We start from the raw sequence: 27,298 nt of genomic DNA, 5'->3' as shown, positions 1-27,298 counted from the left end.
GTGATTAGCACCACTAATAATTTGAGTCCATAGTTAATGTATTGACTGAGTGGCTCTGGCCTACTCTCCACTCCAGCTCTCAGTGTAGGTGCAGAGAGAACCTGTCCAGTATTTCTGAGGCCCATGGGATGACAGAGGACAATCATAACAGAGGAGATTCTCTCTCACAGCTATTCAGCAACAAAATGCCTGCATGGAGGCTAATCTCGGAGGGTTGATTACTGAACTGACATGAAAAACGTCCTGTTATGGGTCAGTATTATTATGAATAATGATAGCTGACAGCTCCAATGATTCCCCACACACTTCCTGTCTTGCAGGTGGTGCGTCCATCCATGTGTATTATTTTCATTACAAAATGCAACTGGTCAGGCTCCTACTTGGCCTCACCCCCCGAACCCACCTCACCCCTGACCACTTTGACATGGCTTAGGGTCGACGACAGAGTACAGCATCTTGCAACAAGATTCGATACACCACCAAGATACCCATGTACCTGTCTAAATACTTCCTTAATGTTAACGAAGTCCACACCCACAACACCAGAGGGAGTGCAACAAACCATGTACAACCCAGATTCGGCACAAACAAGGGACTAAATTATTTTCGCTCCTATGCCACCAAAATGTGGAACGCCCTACCAACAGTCATTAAGACATGTGAATCCCTTGACTCCTTCAAAACCACTCTCAAAGGGCACCTGCAGACGGCTGCAATTCGAAACTGGCCCCCGTAAAATCTGAATACCCCCCCTTCCCCCCCACTGTATATGTTTCTTTCCCCTTTTTGCTTCCTTTATGATGAATTCCTGTTCTGTTCTATTTGTAGGTCTCTAAATGTTTTGATGAATTGAACATGGTGGACCCTCTTGTAAACAAGTGTAATGCTTAATTGGGTCGTCCACTCACAGTTAACAGTCTTTGTATTGAGTTTGTGCTTGCAAACTGTTAATAAATATTTCAATCAATCAATCAAAATTGATTTTTAACATGGTTGATAACGATTATAGGTAAAAAATATATATAACTCCCAGTACTTAAGGTGTTCCTCCCCCATTATGCACCCACGATCGTTTACTTGTTTGTTCACTTTGGTTGGTTGGTCACCTTTTGAAATCAATTAATGTTTTAATGAAAGGTAATGAGAATAAATGACCAGATACTTGCCTTTAACTGTTTGTTTACTTTACACACATTTACTTGGTTGTGTTGACTTGATACCATCATTATCATTTATCAGAAAGGGTAAATAAAATAACATAAAGTAATAGATGGATAAGCCAATTGACACACTATGAATAAAATGGCTGGTACATGTTGTCACTGGAATGTCATTATAATAGCCTTTAAAAATAATATCTGTAAGATAGACCTCTTTTTTATTAAACACAGAAAATAATTACACCAACGATGAGTTAAATGGGGTTATTATGACTTGGATTCACACCTACTGAGTCTTCACCAGTCTTTTACAGTGCATGTTTATAATACAACCGCATTTGTCAACTCATTATTGCCCCCCCCCCCCCCGCCCCCCATCAGACCTCAGACCCCATGCACAGGTTTTTACATCACTCATATTTGCACAGACTGTTTCTTTCACAGCCAAAAGTACTAGTTGTGCCACCAGTGCTCAGTAAACATTTACCAGCTCTGTTTACACAAGCAAAGAGCTCCATGGTTTCCCAGAAAAAAGACCAAAGTGAACTTTGAAAAGTGTGCAGGAGGAATTGTCTGTCTGAATGCAGCAGCAAAGGCACGGTAGGCACCCAAGGGGTCGGACTGAGGTTGATTAATGATCAGTGTCTATTCGGCCACTAGTCAAAGTAAATCTATGAATGGATCATGGCTCCATGGTGTTTTTTGTGACGGATGGAGCCATGTGATTCTTTCTTTCTTTGTTTATCACTCTCCACGGGCATCTCCAGATTGGAGATCAGCCTGGCTGACCATATGAAGCGTGACCGAGGGAATGAGGCTGAGCCCCACAAGAAAGTCCCTTTCTCTTTTCTCTCACTATTCCTCAGGGTAACAAGCAGGTCTGAGTTTTATGGAGTAGTCCCCCCTCCTTACGTTTACTGGCTACCTACTTCACCGTCTTCAACTCTTTACTCTTCACGCTGTGTAGTCTCCGCCCCGCCCCACTAACTCCAAACACCACAGGACAAGGTAGTTGTAGAGTAGACGGTAACTTAAATGTACTTAACCCTGGCTTAGGCTACGGGTAAAGCCTGATTTATATTTCGTCGTACTGCTGTCACGTGCGACAAATATATTACAAACCGCGTTGTGGCTTTAGATCGGCTATTTTCGGTGCACGAGTCAAGCGGTAGAGGGTAGACTTTCCTTTTCTACTCTTTTCTCACCCACCGCCTCCAGTGCAGTCTCGTGGCTCTTTTCATTCTGTGATTTCTGTCCTCCCTCTGCCACTCCCCCCCCCCCTACACACACAGACCCCCCCTCCCTCCCTCTCTGTGAGTGTTCACTTCAGTCACTTTTCACTAGTCGCTCGCAGTCGCAGAGCACCAACAAGCAGCGCAGTTTAAAGAGCTCCTCTGTTTTCCGCTAACCGAGGATTTTTAAGCACAGAATTTAGCCCTTGAACGCGGGGAAATTAGAAATTACATGGGAAGTTATTGCTCGACTCAAAAAAAGGTAAAGGAACAACTTTTCAATATGTTAACTTTTGTTTAACTTTGTGTTTGTGTGTGTGTGTGACTGTGTGTGTACACGCATAGAATCAATCCAACGTGTCCAGTTGTCCACATGTGGAGGGAGCAGGCAGAGGCAGCATAATGAGGAAGTCTATAAAATCCTGATAGTTCAAGTGTGTTTGAAGCCTACACATTAACCAAATAAGGAGCCAATAGTGTAAAGCACGTTCAATTTGTAAATGTTTTGAGCTACAAATTAGTTACCAATTGAATGTCAATCTATTTCTGACAATTGACCAAAAATAATTAATTGTTATGGTTTGGCAAGGTCATCAGACATTCAGTCAAATGCAAATGTGTATGCTTTTGGACACTATTATTTGAAGCTTCATTATTTTTAATATTATACCGGTATTGCAGAGACCAACTAGAAATGCACTCTGTCAAGCTGCCAACTTTCGCCTTGCACACAAATAGGCCTACTTGTGCACAAGCAGAGCACACATTGAGGTGCGCTCACCACTTTTAAATGGCATCACTGCTTCATCGTCCCTATAGACCCGTTATTGACCTTCTACCAACCTCGAAACGTACGTTACCTTAGTTACGTCACCAATAATGGTGGTCCCTTGGATGAGAGAGGACAGACACATGCATACATACATACATATCCAGCCGATCACAGTACTTACGCGCTCTGCTTGTGTAGATAATAAATTATCATAATTTACTAGTGCTAAAATGGGACATTATTGGATGGATTTTAGCCTAAATTCCCTAAAATGTGCCTGTGTAACACCTGGATTTGAACCCAGGTCTGCATAACTAATCCAACATCTACTGCTCAGCCATGGGAGATATTAGGCTTTTTTTGGTCTTCAGGCAGAACTACCCTCAATTCAACTCAAAGATGATTTATAAAGCACATTTAAAAAGACCAAGGTCAACCAAAGGGCTATAGGCCTACAGATCAAGACAAGTTAACAGAACATTATACAACAGAATAACAGAAAACAAACAATTAATCTAAACATTGCAGCATGGGCAAGGGCATATGGGTGAAAGACCAGAATAAATAGGTCTTTAGAGATTTTAAAATGTCTATGGACTGGGCAGCTCTGATATAGAGTGGCAGTAGTTACTGAAGGCTACTCTAACACCTGTACAGTGGTGGTGGAAGAAGTACTTCTTTACTCAAGTAAAAGTAGCTCTGGTCCATAGCTCTAATGCCGTTGCATTTAGAGCTATATATTCCTGTCGACTTCCAGGGCTCGCATAAATGCAGACCAGCCTCTCGTCTGTAGCGTAAATATAAAGAACGTTTTTGCTAATCACCAATACAAAGGCGGCTTGTTTTATTAGAAACCCTACTTTCACACACTCTGAGCCCCCCACCACACGTATAAAAAAATACTTTTAGTTACTCCACTGCGCCCTCTACCGATATTGCCAAGAGAAAACCTCATAGCCAAAAAGTGCATTTTACATGTGTGGTGGGGGGCTCAGAGTGCGTCCACTAAGGAAAGTAGGCTTTCTAATAACACAAGCCGCCTTTGTATTGGTGAGTAGAAAAACGTTATTTATATTTACGCTACAGACAAGAGGCTGGTCTGCATTTATGCGAGCCCCGAACGTCGACAGTAACATATAGCTCTAAATGCAACAGCATTAGAGCTATGGACCAGAACTAAAGTAAAAGGTACACAATGTAGTAAAATTCTATAAGTTATAAAGGTATTGGCATCAAAACGTTATTTATATTTACGCTACAGACAAGAGGCTGGTCTGCATTTATGCGAGCCCCGAACGTCGACAGTAACATATAGCTCTAAATGCAACAGCATTAGAGCTATGGACCAGAACTAAAGTAAAAGGTACACAATGTAGTAAAATTCTATAAGTTATAAAGGTATTGGCATCAATCACAGTAACAAACTAAAAAGTAGGTCATTGTGCAGAAAGAATGTCCCATTAGCCATTATCACATCATTGGATTGTATTTAGTAATTTATTAATGAGTTCCTCAGTCTGAATTTCACTTTAAAGGGGGGGGGGGGGGGGGGCTGGGGGGCGCTTGTACTGTACTGTAATACATCACCTTTTATCATTGTGTGTTTTTGAGCGACGCTAGCCCCTCCCATGTCCAGCTTTGGGGGTTTGTGTAACTGTAAACACAAACATTAACGCAAATTGTGATTGGCCAGAATGAGATGATAAGAGCACCCCTCACTTCACACAGGTGTGATTGAGGGGCCACTTTTGTCTCATATTTGCCATTGACGTTGAAAGGAGAAATTAGGTAAAATGTCTGCCAAATATCACACAAACATCAAATGCCATTGACAATGAAGGGAAATTTTATGTCATATGTTGTAGACGAGCAAATCGGCTACCAATCACATAAATTCAGTTGTTCATGAGCTGATGTATAATGATAAGAGTGCCCCTCACTTCACACGGGTGTGATCTTTTTATTAATAATCTAAATGACAAAATAAGTAAAGCTGAATTGTAGTAAAAAATAACAATGGTTGCCTAACCTCTGAGACGTGGTAGAATAGAAGCATAAAGTATCAACAAATGGAAATACTCAGGTAAAAGTGCCTCAGAACTGTATATAACTAGAATTTCGTGGCCGCTTTGCGGCCACTCATCCCAGAGTTACGTTGCCGCGCACTATGGGAAGAAGGAAATTGCGGGAGTTGACTCCACATGTAGTAATGGATGGGTTATTAGTTATTATTATGTGTCCTTATTAGTGTAATGTAGTGTAGTCAACACGTTATGGCTCATACACACTGCCCGTTATTTGCTCCGATTATGCTGTTGGGGAGCATTTTTGGCGCTGGCCGACAAAACCCCTGATCTGACGTTAAGCGGTGCCCAAAAGTTATAGATCACAAAGGCTTTGCAGGTAGAGCACATGACATGGCCCTAAAAATATATATAATTTTAATATAAAAAACTATTTTTGCATCTGCCGCTTGAGATGACCTGAGATGACTTGATTGATTGACAAAAAAGGGCCTGTCAGCTCAAACACACAATGCAATAGTTGTAGTTGCCTACAATCATCAGTAGCAAAGTCAAATACCAAAAATAAAAACCCTATCATTTCCATTTCCCCCGCTCTATTTCCCATTCCATGTGCGTTTGTCTTATAGTTTCTCTGGCCTCTGTACTACTGCCACCTACCGTCCATTCATTGTATTACACAGTGGGTGAAAAAAACACACCCCTTAAGACTAAACCCGGCCCATCAGAGGTGTGGCTTCCAGAGGTACCTTTGACATGACATTTTGTGTGTGTGTGTGTGTGTGTGTGTGTGTGTGTGTGTGTGTGTGTGTGTGTGTTTCGATGTGCAGGGCGTTGCTGAAAATGAGCACCTGTGCTCAGCTACTTCCCTGGGTAAATAAATAAAGAAAAAGAAAAGAAAGGTACCTTTCAAAACCTATAGAAGTCAGCCTGGTACAGACGAAGGGGACACCACTGTATGTAGCCTCAATTACATTTTGTAACTATTTTCTGCAATGGGATGATAGTTTTATTTGGTGGGTATATGAGCTGGTTGTTTTGAAAGTAGCTCTGAAGTAAAATAAAGTGTGGGCAGCCCTGGTATAGATGAATATATATATATATATATATATATATATATATATATATTCATTCCGTGGGTAAATCCCTGTAGGCTACCCACATATTGGTAGCCTATATTAGCCCAATATTGGCGTTATGCATTTCACTTTTGTGTGCGCACGTGCGCGTGCAGAGAAAGGCAGAGTTATTTAATGAAAGTGAAGATTATAACGTCCTGTATTGGTAGCCTATATTAGCCCAATATTGCCGTTACGCATTTGACTTGAATAATGTTGTGTGCGCACGTGCGGAGAAAGACAGTTATTTAATGAAACTCAAGATTATAACGTCCTGTCTTGCTGGCGCCGCGTATAGCCTGCATGGCTATTCCTGTGTGTGTGTGTGTGTGTGTGTGTGTGTGTGTGTGTGTGCAAGCCAGGCGTGCGTGCGCGTGTGTGTGTGCGTGTGCGCAATCAAAAGTACTCTGCAGTATGGCTTGCAGGCGAAATAGCCCAATGCGATCTGTGTAATCGTGAATACTTAGCACAAACCAACTTCTGACAAAGAACAATGTTGATGTAACTAAGAGATTCGCTGAGTGATTTAAATTTTATATACAGAGATTTAGAAGGAATAAGCAAAATCGTGAGGCTACAATTCCTCTCCCCTTCCTTGTTTCTCTTCTCCTGCGGGAGATCAGAATCATATTCTGAGAGCTAGTGTGGGCCTATTAGAAGACAGGGCAGTGTTGCCAGGTTTGCGAATTGTAAGCGAGTCGTAGTGTGTGTTGAATGGCATTTGAATGGCATTTGTGGGCTTGTGAATGAATTTTCTCACATGTAATTTGTGTTCACTTGCATAGACCTGGCGAATTTAGCGTGGTGAAAGGGCAACAGTGTTCCGGGGGTGTGGGTGCTTCGGGCGATAATGTTTGTAGTAAACAAATGCATTGGCGGCGTGAGTGTGGAAGGGAGGCATTTTTGGTGGCAGTGCCAGTGCCAGTGTTTGGCGGGTGGTGTCGAGTTTTGGCGTTCGGCGCGATAGGAGGAGATAGGTCCCGAACCCTGCGAAGGTAAGTGTGTGACGTCACTGCCGTGTGAGTGTGTGTGGGTGTAGTGTGTAAGATGGTGTTGTGGGTGTTGCAATAGCGACGTAGCTGTTGTGGCTTTGGGTTTCTTGCCATGTGTTGGGTACAACTTCTCCAATATAGAATAGATAATAATATCCATACAAAAATGCTGGTTATATGCCATATAATTTACATTCTTACTTACCTGTCATTGTCTCATTCCTCTTATCTTCCAACACTTTAAACAGAGTGAAGAGAAGAGAACAAAAGGGAAACGGTACCAACACCGGGGACTTGAAACCTTCAAGGTTTCCATCACAGCCAGAGTGAAGTGAAAGTACTCACTTCTGCTGTAGGAGAACCTGTCTTAAACCCATCCTGGTCTACCTGCCCCAGCAGCAGCCATGACTCAGAGTAACGGGGAGAACCCGCAGCGGCCTCGCAGTAACCTCCGTCAAATCCGGGATGGCATCGAATTTCGCTCACTACAGGCCAAGAAGAGAGTGGAGAGCATCACTAAAGATGATGTACAGGGATGCTTCAAGAAAAATGCTTTTGTGATCTTCACCGTTCTTGCTGTTATTGTGGGTGAGTTTTAAGTTTTTTGTTTTTTTAAAGATATATTTTTGGGCTTTTTCTGCCTTTATTGATTAGTGTATGTACAGTATGCGAATATTGTATTCATAAGCGACCATTTCCAAACTTGGCTTGTGATTGGTTGTCAGTGGGGTAGGGAGCGCTGTGCTGTGTTCATTTGGACCGTACACAAGTGGTTATGCCTACCAACCTTAATCCGGTAGTTTTTTTTTTGTCACACAAAACAAAGAAAACAATAGCAACACACATACAGTACAAACAAACATGAAAATAGAAAAAGAAAATAGTCAACATTGTGTATCAAAATGTACATGTTACTTCACATATTCCTAGGCATTTACTGTTGTTCCTCATTCGCCCATACCCCTATTCTTTCTGTTTAGTCTTAAATGTTGTCCATTTGGACCATTTGTCCTCCATTAGTTCTTCCTGCAGTCTCAGACGGTGTCAGTTTCTCCATGAGATGTATCTTCTGAATCAACTCCTCCCATTGTCCCTGTTAACCCGGTCGTTTTAACACATCCCTCACCAACCTTAATCTGGTCGTTTTAACGCATCCCTCACCAAAAACTATTATATTGTCCAGTGAATTTAAAAAAAGTCTGCGGTTGTTGAAAAGATAGTGGTGGCAGCGGGATTTGAACTCATGAAGCATGGTTTGCAATTCAGCGTAGTAGTCCACTAGACTACCGAGGCAACTGACTGAGTAAAGGTAAAGCTCGGCCCGCGTGGGGGGTGCTTTCCTTGGCTACTTTCTTTAGTTTTGACGTGAAGAGAGAGAGTGTGTGTGTGTGTGTGTGTGTGTGTGTGTGTGTGTGTGTGTGTGTGTGTGTGTGTGTGTGTGTGTGTGTGTGTGTGTGTGTGTGTGTGTGTGTGTGTGTGTGTGTGTGTGTGTGTGTGTGTGTGTGTGTGTGCGCGTGCGTGCGTTGACGACCCATTCCAACACAGGAAGGAAGAAGGAATAGAATAGAATCAAAGGGAGTAGAAAAAACTATCTTAACAGACTGGCTCTTATCTGAGACCCAGGCCTAAGCTGACCTGTGACACCTAGCCATTAACCTCTGACCTTGCCCAGTAGGAGGTGGGCCAGGCCCACCCAGTTCTTCACCCTCTAAGGCCCTGGTGGAATTACACACTGCCCAAAAAGAATCAAATGATTGATTGTCAACTTTAGGACTTAGTTTGGCCTCAGGGTCAGCCACCTGGGCTGGCATGTCAGAGTTTTACTGATTCAATGAACAAACGGCATTTGTTTGGAAAGACTGTCAACAAAGGACAGTCACGCATATTAGAATTAAAACAACAAGGGCATTTGGTTTACCCCAAACTATAGAACATTAATTTAATTCAAGCTGGTTTCATGGCTGAAAAGACAAAGTTGGCTTCTTGTGCCCACCAACTGGCAAGTGAATTGATTGATGCCTTTATCAACTTAGAAGATGGTGCTCTGACTGTTAAGACTATAATCAAATAAGCTTGGCCATTAAAGTTCCAACGGGGTTGAATATTGAATATTATGGGTGATCTATGTAGGCTGGGTGCCGGATCAAAAGACAGTCATAGAGTAAGAATTGACTTGGTTAAAAGTTAAACAAAAAAAAATTCAGAACAAAAGGTTTCAACATTGGCTCTCTCAAATACGTGTTTCTACTAGTAGTACAGTGATGGAGTAACAACAGCACATAAATGTATGGGGAATTTGGTAAATGTCATAACAACTATATTGGGATAAAAAGTGGGAAAAGTATTGGTTCATTTTTTAAAAAGGAAAAAAATCACACCTGTGTGAAGTGAGGGGCACTTTTATCATCATACATCATCTCATTCCGTCCAATCACAATTTGCGTCCTCCCTTCTGTCTTCAATGTTTGTGTTTACTCAAACACTCAAATCTGGGCATAGGAGGGGCTAGCGCCCCTCCCCCCCTCTCTCGCTCTCTATCTCTCTCTCTCTCTCTCTCTCTCTCTCTCTCTCTCTCTCTCTCTCTCTATATATATATATATATATATATATATATATATATATATATATATATAACTTTATTCATTAAGATACGTTATGGTTTTCAGCTTTAACACATTGCTTTTACCCTCCTGTAGGTATCATCCTGGGGTTTGCCTTGCGACCATATAACATGTCCTACCGTGAGATGAAGTACTTTTCCTTCCCTGGAGAGCTGCTGATGAGAATGCTTCAGATGTTGGTGCTTCCCCTGTTGGTTTCCAGTCTCATCACAGGTATGGATGAGGAGGATACACACTGGGCTCAGCATGGGTGTGGGACCGGGTTCAATTCCCACTATATACACACAGTCAAATCCAAGCTTTTTCAAATTTTTACACTCTTCTGAGTTAAATTAAGGATAACACATTTGTGTTAATTTACAGTAGCCTGTAGTATAGTGATAGTACTTAATTAATAGCAAGTTAAAGGAGTAGTTCACCTAAAAATGACTTATTTTCTTTCAATCAATCAATCAATTACACACCCCATGAAGCCTTGAATTCTGAGTTTTTCTCGCATTCCTAAGCCTAAGAATTTGATGACCTGTGGTGTCTCAGTAGGAGTCTCCGAGTCTCCTACTGGCTGATGAAATAGTAGTATCTATAAGAGAGGTTGATGTGTGTGTGTGTGTGTGTGTGTGTGTGTGTGTGTGTGTGTGTGTGTGTGTGTGTGTGTGTGTGTGTGTGTGTGTGTGTGTGTGTGTGTGTGTGTGTGTGTGTGTGTGTGTGTGTGTGTGTGTGTGTGTGTGTGTGTGTGTGTGTGTGTGTGTGTGTGTGTGTGTGTGTGTGTGTGTGTGTGTCTTGTGCATACTGCCAGTGGGCCACTGAAGTACTTCCACTGCTTTTTACTTCACATGCTGTATATTTGTATACTATTTGATATGTTTAATTTTATCGATGGAACTTGGAAGTCAAGTCATAGATTATGTCATAGACATAGACAACTGATGTCATAGATGACATGATATCACAGCCACGCCACATGAAGTCCAATTGTAGCCACACTATTCCTGGTAACTGCACTTTATCGTGTTTTGTATTTTCATTTATCTTATTTAATTTTATTTCCATATTGTGTAAAGCAATTCGTAACTTTGTTTTGTTACAGTAAGATAAACAGAATTATTATTATGTGCAGGGCAGTTTCTGATAGTTTTCCTTGCATGGGTCAGCCATGGTTGTTTTCCATGTTTTTTGTTTTGTTTTTGCACACTTTTCCAATGCCTCTGGCAGCAGCCTGTCTGTCTCAATTGTTTATTCAGCCGACACTAACTGTTGGTTTTGGATGAAGTGGATGAAGTTAAGATGACTTCACATGAGAGTGAAGGGTGAGAGCAAAAGTATGAGATATGAGAGAGAAAGTAAGTGTGAGGGAAAGAAGAAAAAAAGTTAAGTCTCATTTATATTCCGTGCGCAATGTGATTGAAAATGTCATGTGATGGAGCAAATTTAGGCTTTACAATAGATTTATTATAGGTCTCAGTCAAATGCCATGCCATCCATATACAGTAACTGCAAACCCTGATTTATACTTGTGTTCTGGTGTCACACATAAAAAATAAATAACTGTTGCAACATAATGTGCAACCACATATAACCCATTTACGGTGGTAGTCCAACTGGTCTATAGCTTATTTTTCTTTTGAAAGATATAGGCTAGGCAGGATGTTGAATGTCCAATCACAGTGACTGACAGTGATTGATAGTCCCATGGGCCAATCCATTTGTGAAATGACACAGATCTGCTGTCCAATTAAAAGCTGCTTTGTGCTGCAGTAGCTTGTAGCATCAACATCTCCTCTGACATCATGTCACATGACAGGAGCTAGCACATGTAGAAGCCAACAAAGGCACTGTTCTCTGGTCAAAACAGTTCCTACTGTGTATGCGTGCGTGCGCACCCACATGCGCTCGTTTGTGTGCATATGCGAGTGCATGTGTGCCAGGCAGTCAGCCTGGATGACACTGTTCCTCCCTTAAAGTCACAAGTAGACATTGTCAACAGTTTAAGTGTCTTCACACAAAGTGTTACTTATCAAATACACAGCATGCTTGCAGAGGTGATTTCCGTTTCAGATTATATAACATTACTATAATCCTTTTTTTATGGCAAAATTAATATCAGCCTGCATTTGTGTGGCTGTGTACTTCTGGTTACACTGCACCAAAGTGTAAGAATGCTGAATATGGATGAAGTCTTAGCTTTGAAGTTTCCATGAGGGTCACATCCAACTTCACCCAGGATTGAGCTTAATCACCTTAACCTGAATGTTGTGGGGGGAACATTAGCTAATTAGCTTCTAGATTGATGTAGTATAGAGTAGACAGAAAACATCGATGTACAGTTGCAACCCAAGTCTATTTGACTAAGAATACAGGGTTTCAGTGGTTATCCAAACTGAGATCAGAGCTTCCCCAGATGGCTGTTGTATGGAGAGAGAAAGAGAGAGCCCGAATTACGTCATTCCACAAAGAATGAATCAGGGATACAGATAGAGGGGAAGTGATGGAGAAATGAGGGGGAAGTGGGAACGGCAGGTACTAGAGTCAAATGAGTGCAGGGAAATCCTCAGTGTTCGTGTGTCCACTTGTAACTCCAAGAGTGTACAAACGTAACCAAATGAAGAACCCGTAATTCTCAGAGCTCAATTAATAATGAGGATTGTACTGTGTAGCGAAGAAGAAAGGACAGAGTAGAAAAGGAGCCCGAGAAAGGAGGAAAGACAGGCTGAAGTGGATTGAGCAAGATGAGTGGTGTTTTAAAGAAATGAACGGAAACGCTCATTGTAAAACATTTTACCCAGAATACCCACAGTCCCTCTGTTCACTAAACATTTGAATGAAGAAGTAAAATAACCTGAAATAAGTTGTAATTCACCACAGCACTTTTGGAATATGAATCAATTTCTTGAATTGCCAAGTGTGTGTGTGTGTGTGTGTGTGTGTGTGTGTGTGTGTGTGTGTGTGTGTGTGTGTGTGTGTGTGTGTGTGTGTGTGTGTGTGTGTGTGTGTGTGTGTGTGTGTGTGTGTGTGTGTGTGTGTGTGTGACTGTGTGTGTGTGTGTGTGTGTGACTGTGTGACTGTGTGTCTGTTTAAAATACTAATATAGAAAAGGATCCACTTGTGAAAGCTACTGTGCTGTTATTATAGTAGCTCACTAATGGTATGGGCAAACCTATTACGCAATGTCTATTGGCCAGTATACTGCATTTTCTGAACATCTGCAAAAGTCATCCACAACAGCAGTAGACATTTGCTTATAAAACTGCTGTACGGGTTGATTTACTAGCTGTTATGGGAAATCCCCATAATTTTCCCTTTTCTTTCATCATTTTTGGTGATATGATGACCTCAGTACTGCCCCATGAGGAATTGGTACATTGCTATAGGTGCAGTACAGACATGTGGGTGCAAGGTCTGTACATGTGTGTGTTTACTACTCTATCATAGCATGGGAAACAGTTACTGCCCACTTAAAGGAGTCAAATATAAAAGACCGGAATTACTATTTGTTTCATTTGGGGAGTATGTGATGTCACCAAAAGTGATTTCAGAGGCTTCTAGTAAATAGTTTCAGGAAGAAAGAGTAGTGTTTATGCTTAGCTAAGAGAGTAATGACTATAAGTAGTGCATGTGTCAGAGCCTAAGAGCTCATTATGCTATAAGCTTGTGTGACTTCTGTCCTTTACATGCAAGTGCAAAAGTGACTTTCATTCTCAATTATTCTGAATGAATATGTGCCTCTGTGAAAAAGGCCAATATTGGCCGAAATTGCGGCATGACGGTATCTGCAATTATGTAGCCGATGTGTCCCAACTTTCAACCTGGCGTCCCTGTTTTGGGTGTCATGTTAGTATAAATGTTTTCAACCTGGCGTCCCTGTTTTGGGTCATGTTGTGTCATGTTAGTATAAATGTTTACAAAACAATGTCTTAATTCTTCATCTATGTGTGTTTATCGTTTATTTATTTATTTTTAATTAAATGTTCTCATGTTTGTATCAAATCTACTTTTTCAAATTGATTAGATTTATTTTTTTAACGATTTAATAAATATCGGTCAAAACGGCATCAAACATCAGAGCTCGATTATGAAATAACACTCTGATAAACTGCCTTTCTATCCAAGTGTGTCAGTTGGAGGAACTTTGAACCTTTCTCTGTTACTGTAAAGCTCAAATCAGTGGTGCAGAAAGTTGGAGCAGGGTCTGGTAGTTGGTCTGGAAACTGAATAACAAACAGAAGAATGGACAGACAGACAGACAGACAGACATGCAGGAAAACTGAAGTTTCATCAATGGTACATGGGAAGAGGTTGACAGAGTGGTTTGTATGGTGTGAATGAGGGAGAGAGAGGGAGACAGGGTGATATAAGGAGGGAGAGAGAGTAAGGCTGGGAGAGAGAGAGAGAGAGAGACACACACACACACACACACACACACACACACACACACACACACACACACATTTCTCTCAGTTTCTCTCAATCTCTTTCTCACCGCCCCTCCACAGTGCTGCCCACTCGCCCTGAATTTTCTGCAAAAGCCATGTTGCCTGCAGGCATTTCCTTACCAGAGAAGAGCACCGCAGAAAGTTTATAGAGGGACGGGCTGTGTGGGGAGAGTGGATGTGGGGCGATGGGAGAACTAAGAGGCAAAAGGGGTTCTTGAAGGGGAGATAAGGAGATAGAGGGGCGAGAGGGAGGCGATGAGAAGGGAGAAGGAGAAAAAGGAGGAGTAATATGAATCCTTGACTACAGTGTGATCAAGTGATTGGCTGCCCTCCCAAACTCCTGGGCCCCTCGATGTAGCCTACACCTCCATCCACTAACCATGGTTTATTAATTTAATTAAGGAACACTTATAAGCACTGCGTTCCAGAATCGGAGCCGTTGTTGGTAGATTATATACATTAACAACTATAGCTTTTGCATTTATTTCACACTATACAAGCACAAATCTCATTGACGAGTTAATCCAAGGTAAATTGAGCACATTCATTCACTGAGAGACGTAAAGGCTGTGTTCCCAATAATATGCTAAAGTTGGATAGTCCCTGCGACATGTCCAGGGGGTGTACTTGTACATCAAGCTGCCTCATGCTACATAAACAATAGGCCCCAGCCCTATGAGCCTCATGGCTCAGCAAGGCTTACCTATTATTAAAGTGGGATAACCCACTCGGTTGTTGTCAAAGCTCACTTTATAACGTAATTCCACTTTCTCTGCCTTTCACTCACACACACACACACACACACACACACACACACACACACACACACACTTACTTTCAATTTCTTTATTTGAGTCCACATTTATAAAATACATTATCAAGGGCACAAATTAGTTTCAGTTGCCTCTGATGTCCCACACACTCGAAACGTCATGTGTCTCAGTGCTTAAATCCCACCCCATTCGAAGGCAACACATGCACATGTGCTGCCTAACTTATTCACAGCCAACATTGGTCACTTCAGTCTGTCATAGTACCAACACCTGGGAGAAGAAAGGAAAAAAATCATGGGTACAAAAAGCACCTTCTCCTCCAAATAGACTGACTGCCTATAATGGAGGAGATTGAACAGTATGTTGCAAGCTGCTTTGCTTAACACTTAGACAACCTCATAATCCTCAAACCTCTGACCACCAACCAGCCTGTGGACATGGCTGACAAATATAAAAACAATGAGCTGACACGTATAGCCCAGTTGTATAATGGCCTGTACTAATGGTTGATATTTTACTTGTTTAGTAAGGAAAGCTTCATCTAAACTTGAATCAAAAGCACAGCCAACTTCCAATAGAAAAACCTCTCTGCTGTTCTCGTCAATTAAGACATCGGGTGTCAGGCTTTAAGCCAGGGGTTCCCAAACTTTTTTGGCCCAAACAAATCTGAATTATTTCGTGGACCCCCTGGCTATGCGTCACCTGGGGGTCCGCGGACCCCACTTTTGGAACCACTGCTTTAAGCAACTAGTCAACTATTCAACTAGTCGACTAGTAAATCCACTAGTTGACCTCGTTGGTAGTACTAGTTGACTAGTTGATAAGAAATAAAAAAATAAAACAAACAATTCTCCTGTTTTTGCAGGCCTCAAAACCAGCTATATTATAGTTATAGTCACCAATGTACACTTTTTTAAAATGTATAAATATTATTATTATTTTAAATCTCTTTTAATGTTTTTTACATAACAGGTAGGTCTAGTTAAACAACTACCGTAATTTCCGGACTATAAGCCGCGGCTTTTTACCCATGATTTGAACCCGGCTAATCTATGGATTTTTACAGCTAACGCAGAGCCATCTAAGGCTCTGAGCTAACGTAACGGCCACTAGTGGGCCACCTGCGGCTTATAGTCCGGTGCAGCTTATAGTCCGGAAATTACGGTAGTCGACTAGGAAACTATAGTCAACTAGTCAACTAGTAAAAATCACTAGAAGGGAAAGCCCTAGTATTTTCAGTTATATTTGCAAATATGGTTGGGTCATTACATTGAAACATTTCTGGTTTCACAGGATTTTTTGTGAAACAAAACAGAAGTATCAAACATGGGCGACACATCTTTGGCAATAATGTTAACAATTCTGTCATGCCTGGTTATATACAGTCCTTTGTAAATATTACAGCCGTTTAATATATGGGACATAGACTCTATGGTCTTTCTATGTTACTCTCTGAGCACTAGAAGATGCACACGCGCACCGTTGGTAGGGAGCGCGCTTGCTGTTCCGTTGCTGCGGCTTACTGTTGCACGTGCGTTGATTGACAGGTCAGTGATCACAGATTCAGAGATGCGCACCGTCTCGTTATCCGCTCCTTTCCACTCCAAAGAAACACCAGTCCAGTTACACAGATCGTTCGGACACACACACACACACACACACACACACACACACACACACACACACACAGGGGGGACAGCGTATAGTAAATTGTTGGGGCGTGGTTTGTAAAAGACATATTGCATACTATTGAACTACTGTACATGTTATCACTCATGCTGTCAGATTGAGTAATCAGATGGAATTAAACATTGTCCGATAGACACAGAATAATTGTCACCTGCAGGCAGAGTCTTTGAAAACTGAAGAATCATTGTTTGCCTTGCAGCCGTGAATGTTCATTGGTCTTAAACGTGCATGCCCCCTCTCACAGTTTCTTTGTCCCCAGTTATCCATCCAAAGTATATTTTGCCCGATGAACATTCCCCATACAAGACAGAAAGTAATTTTCTCCTCCTCTCTCTTGAGTTTTTGCCTCACTTCTTTTGAAAGGATGGAATCGGTGAGGCTGCATCTGCAGTTGCCCGGACAACGGTCTGAGGTTCATTGTGTCCAGGAGAGGCAGACCAAAGTCAACAAGTTTTCCCAGGGTTCTCAGAAAAGGAATAGGAGTGAGGGAGGAGAGAACTGGGGGGGGGGGGGGGGGTCGCGTCATCTGTGAAAGAGGACTGAAGCAATAACATCACTATGTAAGAAAGAGAGAGAGAATTAGGAAGGGCCGGGGGGGTGAGTAGGGGTGGCAGGTTGAAACAAGAGGTGAAGATGGAGGGGTCATGTAGAGAGGAGGTGAAGGGTTTGCGGAGAGAGACGGAGGGCAGGAGGAGGAGGGGGAAGAAAAGAGAGGTGGCTACACACTCGGTTCCTGGGCTAGTTGGGACAAGAGGAACAAAGAGAGGGCCAAACAGGGTGCAGTGGTGCGCCTACATGCACGTCCGCGCCGTGCACATGCGTGTGCACACACACACACACACACACACACACACACACACACACACACACACACACACACACAATTGGGTAAAGATTCAGGTTGGGGTTAGGATTAGGCATTAGAGAGGTGAGGTCTATGGCTTTGGGTTAAAGTGTTCTCTATTATATTACATATTCTATTTTTATAGAAGATTGTTTTTCTTGTGAGCCATATACTGAATAATAATAGATCTACAGGCTCAAAATGCATTGTGAGCTAGATCTGCTATTTTTAGGGTATTTTCATTTTTCTCTCCTAAAATGCATGCACTCACACACACACACACACACACACACACACACACACACACACACACACACACACACATACAGACACTCATACAGCATATATACACTCATACATATGGGGACAGACACCAAATCAAAGTGCCACATATGAAAGGAGCACATACATCTCCTGTTGCACAAAGCGTCTTTGGTTTGTGCAGCTCTGAATGAAGATAATAGGCCATAATAGGGCCTGACACTTTGAAAATACGACACTACACGCCATGGCTATTGAATATTGTCGGTTTTCAAGGCACCCCTTTGCAATTTTCTTTATAGTGTCTTTTTGATGTTGGGGATGGAGGAGGGGTTCTCAGACTCACTGGTGTGTTGTGACCTTGTTAAAGTTCATGCTGGCAGTTGGAGTCTTTCTCAGCTGTGGTTTTAAAAGTTTTAACAGATAGCCCACATTTTCAAAACAGAGGACTTTTGTGTACAACCTAAAACTGACTTATGGGTTATTGTGAAGGTCCATCTAATAAAGCTGACCGGATTTGTAGCAGGTTAAACCACCAGACCACTATCCTTGTTTTTCCTTCATTCAACATTTATTTCTCCACAGTCTTTTGGCAACGGTTTAGCTGAATGTTGCTGATTTAGCTGAACCATTTGTGCTAACTAGAAGTAAGCAGAGGATAGCCATGTAAAACTGTTCTGCTGTATTGTATCTCCCAATTTGACTGGCCGGGGTCCCAGGGGAATATTCTTGGTCCGCTCCTTTTTTCCCTCAACAACAACACGATCGCATTTCTACAAGATCACAATGCCTCACAATGTGACTTGTGAGCTTGTGAGCCCCAAATTTAAAGTGAAATTCCACTTTGGCTAATCATCAAATCTTAAGTTTAGAGGGTGCAGATCTTGTCTTTTTTCTCATCACATTCTTGCCATTTCTCTGTCTGATGCGATCTTCATCCTTCTCTCAGCATGTGTGTGTGTCTATTTACAATACACATCTACAGTAGAACTGCCCCCGGGTGCTATAGTGATTGTTTTCCCACCACTAAAGGTTAGAGTCTGATAGTGTTTCTTCCTCTGAGGCTCTTCGCCTTTGTTCTTGTTGACGCATGAACAGATAATTCCGTTGGGTATTCGTGTTGAGCACCAATAATTGCTGCACCTTTTCCCAGGCTTTGCACCCTTTTCAACCGTAGAGTCGGTGAAGATGAGAGGAAGTGTATGTTGCATGTAAGTCACGGGACAGCATGACTAAAGATGACCTAGAATCCCCCCCTTCCTCGGTTGTAAAGAACACAGAACTGTAAACATTGAGTACCTAATTCGAAGCAGATCCTTCAAAACTGTCTATTGATAGACTATTGATAGACTGACTGAATGAATGTTCCAGACGTGACAACGTTTGCCTGCTCGTCTGACTCCACCAACAGATGGAGGGACAATAGTCTACTTTACATCATGGGGGTCCGGGACCCCTAGGGGGTCCTCAGAGTTACTAAAGGGTGGTCGGCAAATCTTTGTGTGATAGGATTTATTTGTTTATTTGCATTACCCTAGCATCTTTATTCTGGGAGGGAAAGTCACAGAAAGTAGCCAATCTACAAACTCACAACACGCTGCAGCCGGCTATTTACAGCGAAGAGGTTTGGTGTAGGCCAGGGGAAAAAAAGAGAAAACACAGGGGTCAAGATTTTAGGGTTTAGTTTTAAATATCTGAAAATAAACGAAAAGGTTATGCAATATGTAGTGGGGGTCCCTGCTTCTTTTTTCTTTTCTTTAATTAAATCTTTATTGATTTTTCAAGACGGAAAGACAGAAGAAAACATACAGTACTCACAATAACATCACAAACATACAAAAAAGGAAAATAAAACATAAAATGAAAATAAAAAAGACATCGACATTGCATTTCAAATTTGTTACATTACTTTTTTTTTGTTGAAACTTTGTTCTTATTTTGATTTTTCAGTAAACAGGTGGATCACGTAGGGCATCACAGTACGGGGGTCCCTGCTTCATCTCTTTCTCAGCTAAGAGGTCCTCGGCCTAAAAATCATTGAAGACCCCTGTTCTACATGCTTGCAGCAATAGGAATTATTTGTAGTAGAAAACTTCAACAATACTTTAAATGTTGCACTTCTTCGTCCTGTTCCCTTGAATGACTCTACATACAGTATTGGTCAATAATAGACCCCATCCTTATTCCTTTGCAGCCAGTGCTGTATGAGTGCCTTATTATGCTGGGATATTTAAAAAACGTAATATCCGTTTCAATAGTTTGCATCTGATGAAGAGTCGAAACGTATTTGTCCTCTCCTCAAGTTTGCCTTACTACAGGAGCACTGGATCGGCCTGTGTTGGTAGCTGGAGTGCAGATTGCACAACATACAAACTACCTAATGGGTAGAAGTTGACATCAACCATTCATTCCATAAACAGTTAACCCTGTAGTGCTGTCTCCTCTCCAGGTATGGCTACGATGGACAGCCGTGCGTCGGGTAAGATGGGCCTCAGAGCGGTGGTGTACTACACTACCACCACTGTCATCGCTGTGTTCATTGGTATCGTCGTGGTGCTCATCATCCACCCTGGGAAAGGATCTAAAGACGAGTTCAAAAACCAGCAGAAGATAGGGCGGATCAGCGCTGCTGATGCCTTCTTGGACCTCATCAGGTACACAAACACACGCAGACACACATGCACACACCCTCTCTGAAAATTATATTTCCAGGACTGTTTATATATAATATATATTTTTATATAAAAACAAAAGAGGTACATTTGTTAAGCAATGAATTTGCTCAACCTAATGCAGTTGTGTTGTTATTATTCTCTATTACAGAAACATGTTTCCTCCTAATCTTGTGCAAGCATGCACCCAACAGGTAACTCTAAAGTCCACATCTTCTTTTTCACTTCACTTTACACTCTCTTCATGTTTCTTTTATCATTGTTTGCTAGGCTTGCCACCTGAAATAGCTTAATTTATGTGCCATGTCCGCCAGCCAAGATGCTTTTACTTCCTCTTCCTCATGTAATCTCTTTTTAGGCAGAACTGGGTACAGTATGTAACTGGCAGGATTGTGACATTTAGTATATCAGGTGGTGGTTATACAATAATTTCTTCCTCTCTCTTTTTATCTTATTGTGAATTATGTACAGTACCCCTTCTATGATATATAGATCACAATTATATTTATTTTATATATAATTATATTTTATAAGCTGTTTAAAGCTGTATTTCCCAATTATCCTCAATGTCCATGTTGAATGTGCTTGTATTAAAAACTTTGTTAACCTGACATTACTCCAGAAACTCAACACACCAGATACTGACCAGGGAATGGCTCGTTTTAACACCACCATCCTTTCTCTCTTAAATTCAGTTCAAGACAAAGTATGGCAAGAGAGTGGTCCAAGTGAGTGTCACAGTGAATGACACATTGTTTACACTGAACGGTAGCCAACAGCTATCATACGAGGAGGAGATCCCGATTCCAGGAGAAGTGAATGGAGTGAATGCTCTGGGCATGGTTGTCTTCTCCATGACCTTTGGTCTGATCATTGGGAACATGAAGGAGAAGGGGCGACCTTTAAAAGACTTCTTTGACTCTCTCAACGAAGCCATAATGAGACTGGTCGCTATCATAATGTGGTGAGTAGAGGAGGGGAGGGATTAACCACATGAACCCTAGCAATGCACAAAGTATAGTGTTTAAGTTGTTATTAAGTGAAATATGTTGATTGACAAAGATACTATCTGTGTGGGGGAAGCAATACTTATACTAGTATAAAATACTTAAATAGATAATATGATTGCAACCTGACAAAACACCATCTCAACAACCTAACCGCCCAGGTATGCACCCATTGGTATCCTGTTCCTGATTGCTGGTAAAATTGTGGAGATGGATGACATCTCGACCATGGGCGGACAGCTGGGCATGTACACAGTGACCGTCATCTGTGGCCTGTCCATCCATGCCTTCTTTGTTCTGCCAACTCTCTACTTCGTCATCACAAGGAAGAACCCCTTTGTCTTCATTGGGGGGATACTTCAGGCACTCATCACTGCCCTGGGGACATCATCCAGGTAAGAGGCCGCCATGTGAAGTCCAGACTATAGTATAGAACCACATTGCACCCTTGATCCAGAAATCTGAACTCTTGTCCAATTTTGACCCAGGGTGACTATAAGTGAATGTCCATTTTGTTGAAACCTAATATGTTTTGCTATTGTTTGTTTGACCTTGGTATGCAGTCAGACTGTATGTAGACTTCTAATGTAAAGTGTCTGTCCAATTCCATATCCTCGTAACTTCACTCTTATGATCTCACATGTTCCAAATCAAACTCTTGAATGAATCTTGATTGACTTTTGATGAAAAAGACAAAAACAAATTGTGGTACATCATTAACAAGTATGTCTCACTGTATTATCTTTTTCTCTGCACCCCTCCCCCTTCACTTTTTCTCTTTCGCTCTTCCATCAACCTGCAATCCTCTCTCAGCTCTGCTACACTACCCATCACCTTTAAGTGCCTGGAAGAAAATAACAAGGTGGATAAGCGTGTCACCCGTTTTGTGCTTCCTGTTGGTGCTACCATTAACATGGATGGCACAGCCCTGTATGAAGCCCTGGCAGCCATCTTTATTGCTCAGGTCAACAATTATGACCTTAACTTTGGACAGATTCTCACTATCAGGTTTGCATACTTTTGCTCCTTAACAATGTTCACAAATTCCTTTCATCATACAGCATGTTTAGAGTGATTATTTGTTTCCAAACTGATACAACCACAAATTGGAATAGAATATTATTGTCTTCTGTGGGTAATTTGACAACATTTCACTAGGGATACTTTTTATACAGTTACAGTATCATATTTGTGTTTAATACTTTATTCCTGTCCAGATATTAAACACAAACCCTATACGTAGTTGGTCAGACTCTCAGAGGGCTCTATAGGAGAGGCCCTCTCCTGTTTTACGCTAAATGTCTTGTGCTTGTAGATCTGCTATTCTTGCCAAATGTTTGTCCCAGAATAGGGACACTAATGTTCATGTGGTTAAGATATATATTAAACCAGTATTTTTGTCTTGCTTTGCTCTTGTTCTCCAGTATTACAGCCACTGCCGCTAGTATTGGAGCAGCTGGAATCCCTCAGGCTGGACTAGTCACGATGGTGATAGTGTTGACCTCTGTCGGCCTTCCTACAGATGACATCTCACTTATTATTGCTGTAGATTGGTTCCTGTAAGTACTGGCTGCTTGACTGAAAAAACAAGACTAAGATTATAAAGGGTTATCCACATGGCGAGTTACATTGTTGGGGATGACTTTCAGTGCGATTTGATAAGCCATAGAACTGTCAATCAAAAGAAATAGACAGGGAGGCTGTCACATTCAACATGTGCTCAAATCATTACTCCTATAGTTATCATAGTTATTGTTGGTGTGGATGGCCCTTAAAAGTCCCACGAGCAGTCCCAAGATCCAGTGCTGTACCTTAGACCTAAACATTTTGGTCAAGGGTCCATCCTCCAGGGAGCATAAATGCTCTCAGCAAGTGTCATGGCAATCCGGCTATTAGATTGGGAAATATCTTGAATGCTTTTGGAAATTCTGGCCTAAATTTGGAACTAGAGGTCACCTAAATCAGTTGGGGCATCCTCTGGGGAGCATGAGGGGGCATAACAAATTACATGCCAAATAGTTTCTGAGATACCTTGTTTGTAAGTGTTGGACAGATAGATGAAAGCTATTATTAGATCTAGAGGTTAAATATCAATCAAAAATGTTAATGTTCCCTGCTTTTTATCCTTCCCAGAAGGAGTGTTTTTTTGTTGTGAAAGGATTGCAGAGGGAATTTTTATAATTGAAAATCCAGGTTGAGAATCAAAGCTGGGATAAAATGTGATTCCCTAAATCTTTATGTAATTACACATTGTTGTTACTATGACATAATGTGAGGGTTTTGTCCTGTGTGAATGTTTCATTCTGAATACTCGCGTTAGGTTGAATTCTGTTATTCATTTCAAGGCTACTGGTAGAAGAGTTGTCAAGGACATACTATTGTATGAGTTCTGTCAAATTCCAGCCAAGTTTCTTAGGGGCTGGGCCAAGTTGGCGATCAGCAAGTTCTTAGAGTTGGTTACAGATTCACTCCCCTCACATTCCATGTCCCTCAATCCATCTGTTTCTGATTCTGTCTGCATCTTATTCCATTGGATAGATCTACTGCCTCCAATCTATTGTCCAAGTTGTTTCATGTGGCTTTATAATTGCTTGGAACCATTCAAATATACCTTAGGTATTCTGTGGATTACATTCAGTGGAAATCATCTTAGATGCTGTTAGTTATGTAAATCCCCAACACATGTTTTCAGTTGGCAAAGCTTGTTGCGGAAATGTAAATGTCTTGTATGCCGACTTGTTTGTTTGACTAGGGTTTAGGGTGCTTACTCTGACCTTGCACTTTTTCAGAGAATGCCTAAATTAAAATTGTCATACACAGACAGTTTTATACATGGACACATACATGGATCACTGCTGTAAACTGCAGTTTAGGGAGCATGATGTCATTATGTCTGTATTTTGTATTACTAATATACCTCTGTGGTAATCAAATCCGCCCAAACGTTATAAGAAACCATACGCAAGCCTAACTTCCTCATCTCCTTGTTTAGAGTGCTGTCACACCAAACTTTGATTCTGCCTATGTGGCGGATTATGAAAATAAATAAATAGATTAATTGATTAATTAATTAATCAGTTAATTAATTAATTAATTAATAATACATCTGCCGCATAGGCAGAATCAAAGTTCGGTGTGACCATACCCTTAGGCCTTCTTTTTTGCTTGTAGAAAAAGAAACCTCTAGATTTTTAGAATTTAACAGGCTGACTTATGCTATGAACATTTGTGATGTCTGAAAAAATTGTTTCAATGACACGAATGAAAAGGAAAGAAAGTTATTTATTTCCAAGGGAATTATCACCACACCAAGAGACATCTCTAGATCTCCTCTTCTCTCTTCCAGGGACCGATTGCGCACCACCACCAATGTTCTTGGAGACTCCATTGGTGCAGGTATCGTGGAACATCTGTCCCGCCATGAGCTACAGAAGAAGGATCCAGAAGTGGGCAACTCGGTGGTGGAAGAGACAGACAAGAAGCCGTACCAGCTTATTTGTCAAGAAAATGATTATGAGAACGAGAAGCCTGCTGACAGCGAGACCAAGATGTAGAAGTGGTCTAAGTGGTTGTATTCATTGTCTGAAAGAAATTCTGCGTTGAACCATTTTCTGCACACGTCTATTCCAGACGTCAGAGCTCATACAGTACCATTCCCTCGCAAAAAGGCTGGGTTAATACAAATAGTTCAAGTTAGAATATTTTTCATGAATGCATTTGCCAAACGGTTCTGTGTTGTATCATGTTGTTATAGGCACACAAAGTGTATATGCATGCCATAGGGTGGCAGTTGTTTACTATTGAGCATGAACTATGTAGATCCTGGTGGTCCATGTCTGTCTGTCTGTGTGCTATCTGACTCCTCACTAAACTAGTATGTGTAACCTCCCAGTGTTGCTGGCAGGGTTGATTCTGTAAGCAACAGCATACAACGCATACCAAGCACTGTCCAGTTCAATTTGGGGATTTGGGTATACAGATAGCAAAATAAAACATAAAAGAGAATTGATTGCAATGGAGGCAGTGGTACTAGATAGGAGTTGGATAATCATGCACATGGGTCAGGCTGCTTTGGGGAAAGAAGGGCTCTTTTTACAAGTCTGTATAGTTGGTCATGGTTTTATCCAGAATGTGTTTTTTTGTTTTTTCATTTGGAATTATCTTGTTTTAATAGTATGGTGGAATCATAGATTCATCATCTGAGGCTGTAAGGACCATCGTTGGGGCGGGCGGGGGGGTTGTCGATATCGCCTCAAGCTCGATATTATTTTCTGAGTTGTTCTGCATACCAATCATAATGTCTGATAAACCAAAACAGCTCAGCCAAGTTGCTTAATATTAAAAGCGTTTGTATGAGACATATTTGTCCAATTACCCAAATAACTCTCCATAACCATTTCTAGTGACACTTTGACCAAAAACAAAAGTAATCACCAAAATCAAAATACAATTTCATAAAAGAAATTAAATAATGAATAAATTGCCAAATCCTGTTTTGAAAAGAGTGAGAGCAATGTATACTTGCTGAGGAGTGCACTGTCCCTTGACTCACTGCACTAAGCTCTAACATGGCCATGGAGGTCAAATTATATTGTTGATGCATTCTTGTAGTCTGTAGTAATTTTGTATAATTGTTTTCAATTACACAATAATTTCCTAAGTTAGTTTTTATCTTGACTAAACCTATAATTCAAGCGGATGTAGGTGATAGAAATAATAGTTATTTTATATGGTTTAATATGAATGAATCCTGTAAGTACCAGATTTAACTTCTTTGCCTCACCATTTTATTTTCCAAGCTCAGTTGTGTTGTTCCTAGATGAACTAATTCATTTATTTTCTTTGATAGACATAGCTTTGTATAGAATATGTTGCTGAATATATTTATATAGAGAAATGTAGATATGTTTGTATGTTAACTGTAGATTTGAAGTGTAAAATGGACTTGAGAATAAGATGCTGTAAAAACCTTCCTTTTGAACTCTCATTTCCTTTTACAAAGGCAATATTGGCTGGTTTAATGTACCAAATGCTATATTATACAAACACTTGAGAAAATGTGATAGTTCCCTTGTTTACAGTTGCTGGTATAGTTTTTTATGACTTTGTCTTGTGAATTTACACACACACACACACACACACACACACACACACACACACACACATGTACACACACGCACATACGTGCATGCACGCACGCACACACACACACACGACATGAATAGTTTTTTCTCTTGTATAGATTTTTTTTTAAATAAAATGAAAATAAAATGTCTGTGTATCTATTATGAATATAGGATAGGTTTCTGAATTATGAACTAGAAATGCACTGCCAGTCTGCTACTAACTAATGTCTATTACAACTGCTCTGTTCTAAATCCTTTAGACCCGTTATTGACCTTATACCATCCTTGAAACGTAGCCTACCTTAGTTACGTCACCAAAGCCAATAAGGGACCACCATTCTTACCCCGACATACATACATACACAATTACACAGTCACATACATACCCAGACGATCACCAGACCAAACGTACCTTAGTTATGTCATTACGAATGGCGGTCCCTTATTGGCCGGTGGACAACACCGACAGACATACGTACATACCCAGTCGATCGCAGTACTTGTGCGCTCTGCTTGCCAAATTAATTATATTTTGACAAATGTAATGCATAGACAGTAATAGACATTTAGGCAGGTC

General features: G+C 41.1%; 1 protein-coding gene across 1 annotated transcript; it reads left to right on the top strand.

Annotated features, from left to right (window-relative positions):
• The first annotated feature begins 2,526 nt into the window (after nucleotides 1–2,526).
• Nucleotides 2,527–25,804, top strand: LOC310872083 (excitatory amino acid transporter 1-like). Its single transcript, XM_083783784.1, has 10 exons — nucleotides 2,527–2,654; nucleotides 7,547–7,886; nucleotides 9,995–10,132; nucleotides 20,366–20,570; nucleotides 20,740–20,782; nucleotides 21,284–21,552; nucleotides 21,757–21,990; nucleotides 22,409–22,603; nucleotides 23,020–23,154; nucleotides 24,942–25,804. The coding sequence occupies exons 2-10, from the start codon at nucleotides 7,703–7,705 to the stop codon at nucleotides 25,147–25,149; spliced, it is 1,611 nt and encodes a 536-aa protein (XP_083639910.1). The 5' UTR covers nucleotides 2,527–2,654; nucleotides 7,547–7,702; the 3' UTR covers nucleotides 25,150–25,804.
• The last annotated feature ends 1,494 nt before the right edge of the window (nucleotides 25,805–27,298 follow it).

Source organism: Protomyctophum parallelum (assembly GCF_964188405.1).
Source record: "Protomyctophum parallelum genome assembly, chromosome: 15".
In the NCBI taxonomy this organism is placed as follows: Eukaryota; Metazoa; Chordata; class Actinopteri; order Myctophiformes; family Myctophidae; genus Protomyctophum; species Protomyctophum parallelum.
The sequence above is the reverse complement of the archived record's forward strand: the minus strand, read 5'-3'. Positions and strand labels throughout refer to the sequence as shown.

What these genes read in the sequence shown, in the direction of transcription:
- LOC310872083 (XM_083783784.1), top strand. Translation starts at nt 7,703, where the DNA reads ATGACTCAGAGTAACGGGGAGAACCCGCAGCGGCCTCGCAGTAACCTC. An exon ending in CGTTCTTGCTGTTATTGTGG is followed by an intron (nt 7,887 to 9,994) that starts GTGAGTTTTAAG and finishes ACCCTCCTGTAG; the next exon opens with GTATCATCCTGGGGTTTGCC. An exon ending in CTGGTCGCTATCATAATGTG is followed by an intron (nt 21,553 to 21,756) that starts GTGAGTAGAGGA and finishes CTAACCGCCCAG; the next exon opens with GTATGCACCCATTGGTATCC.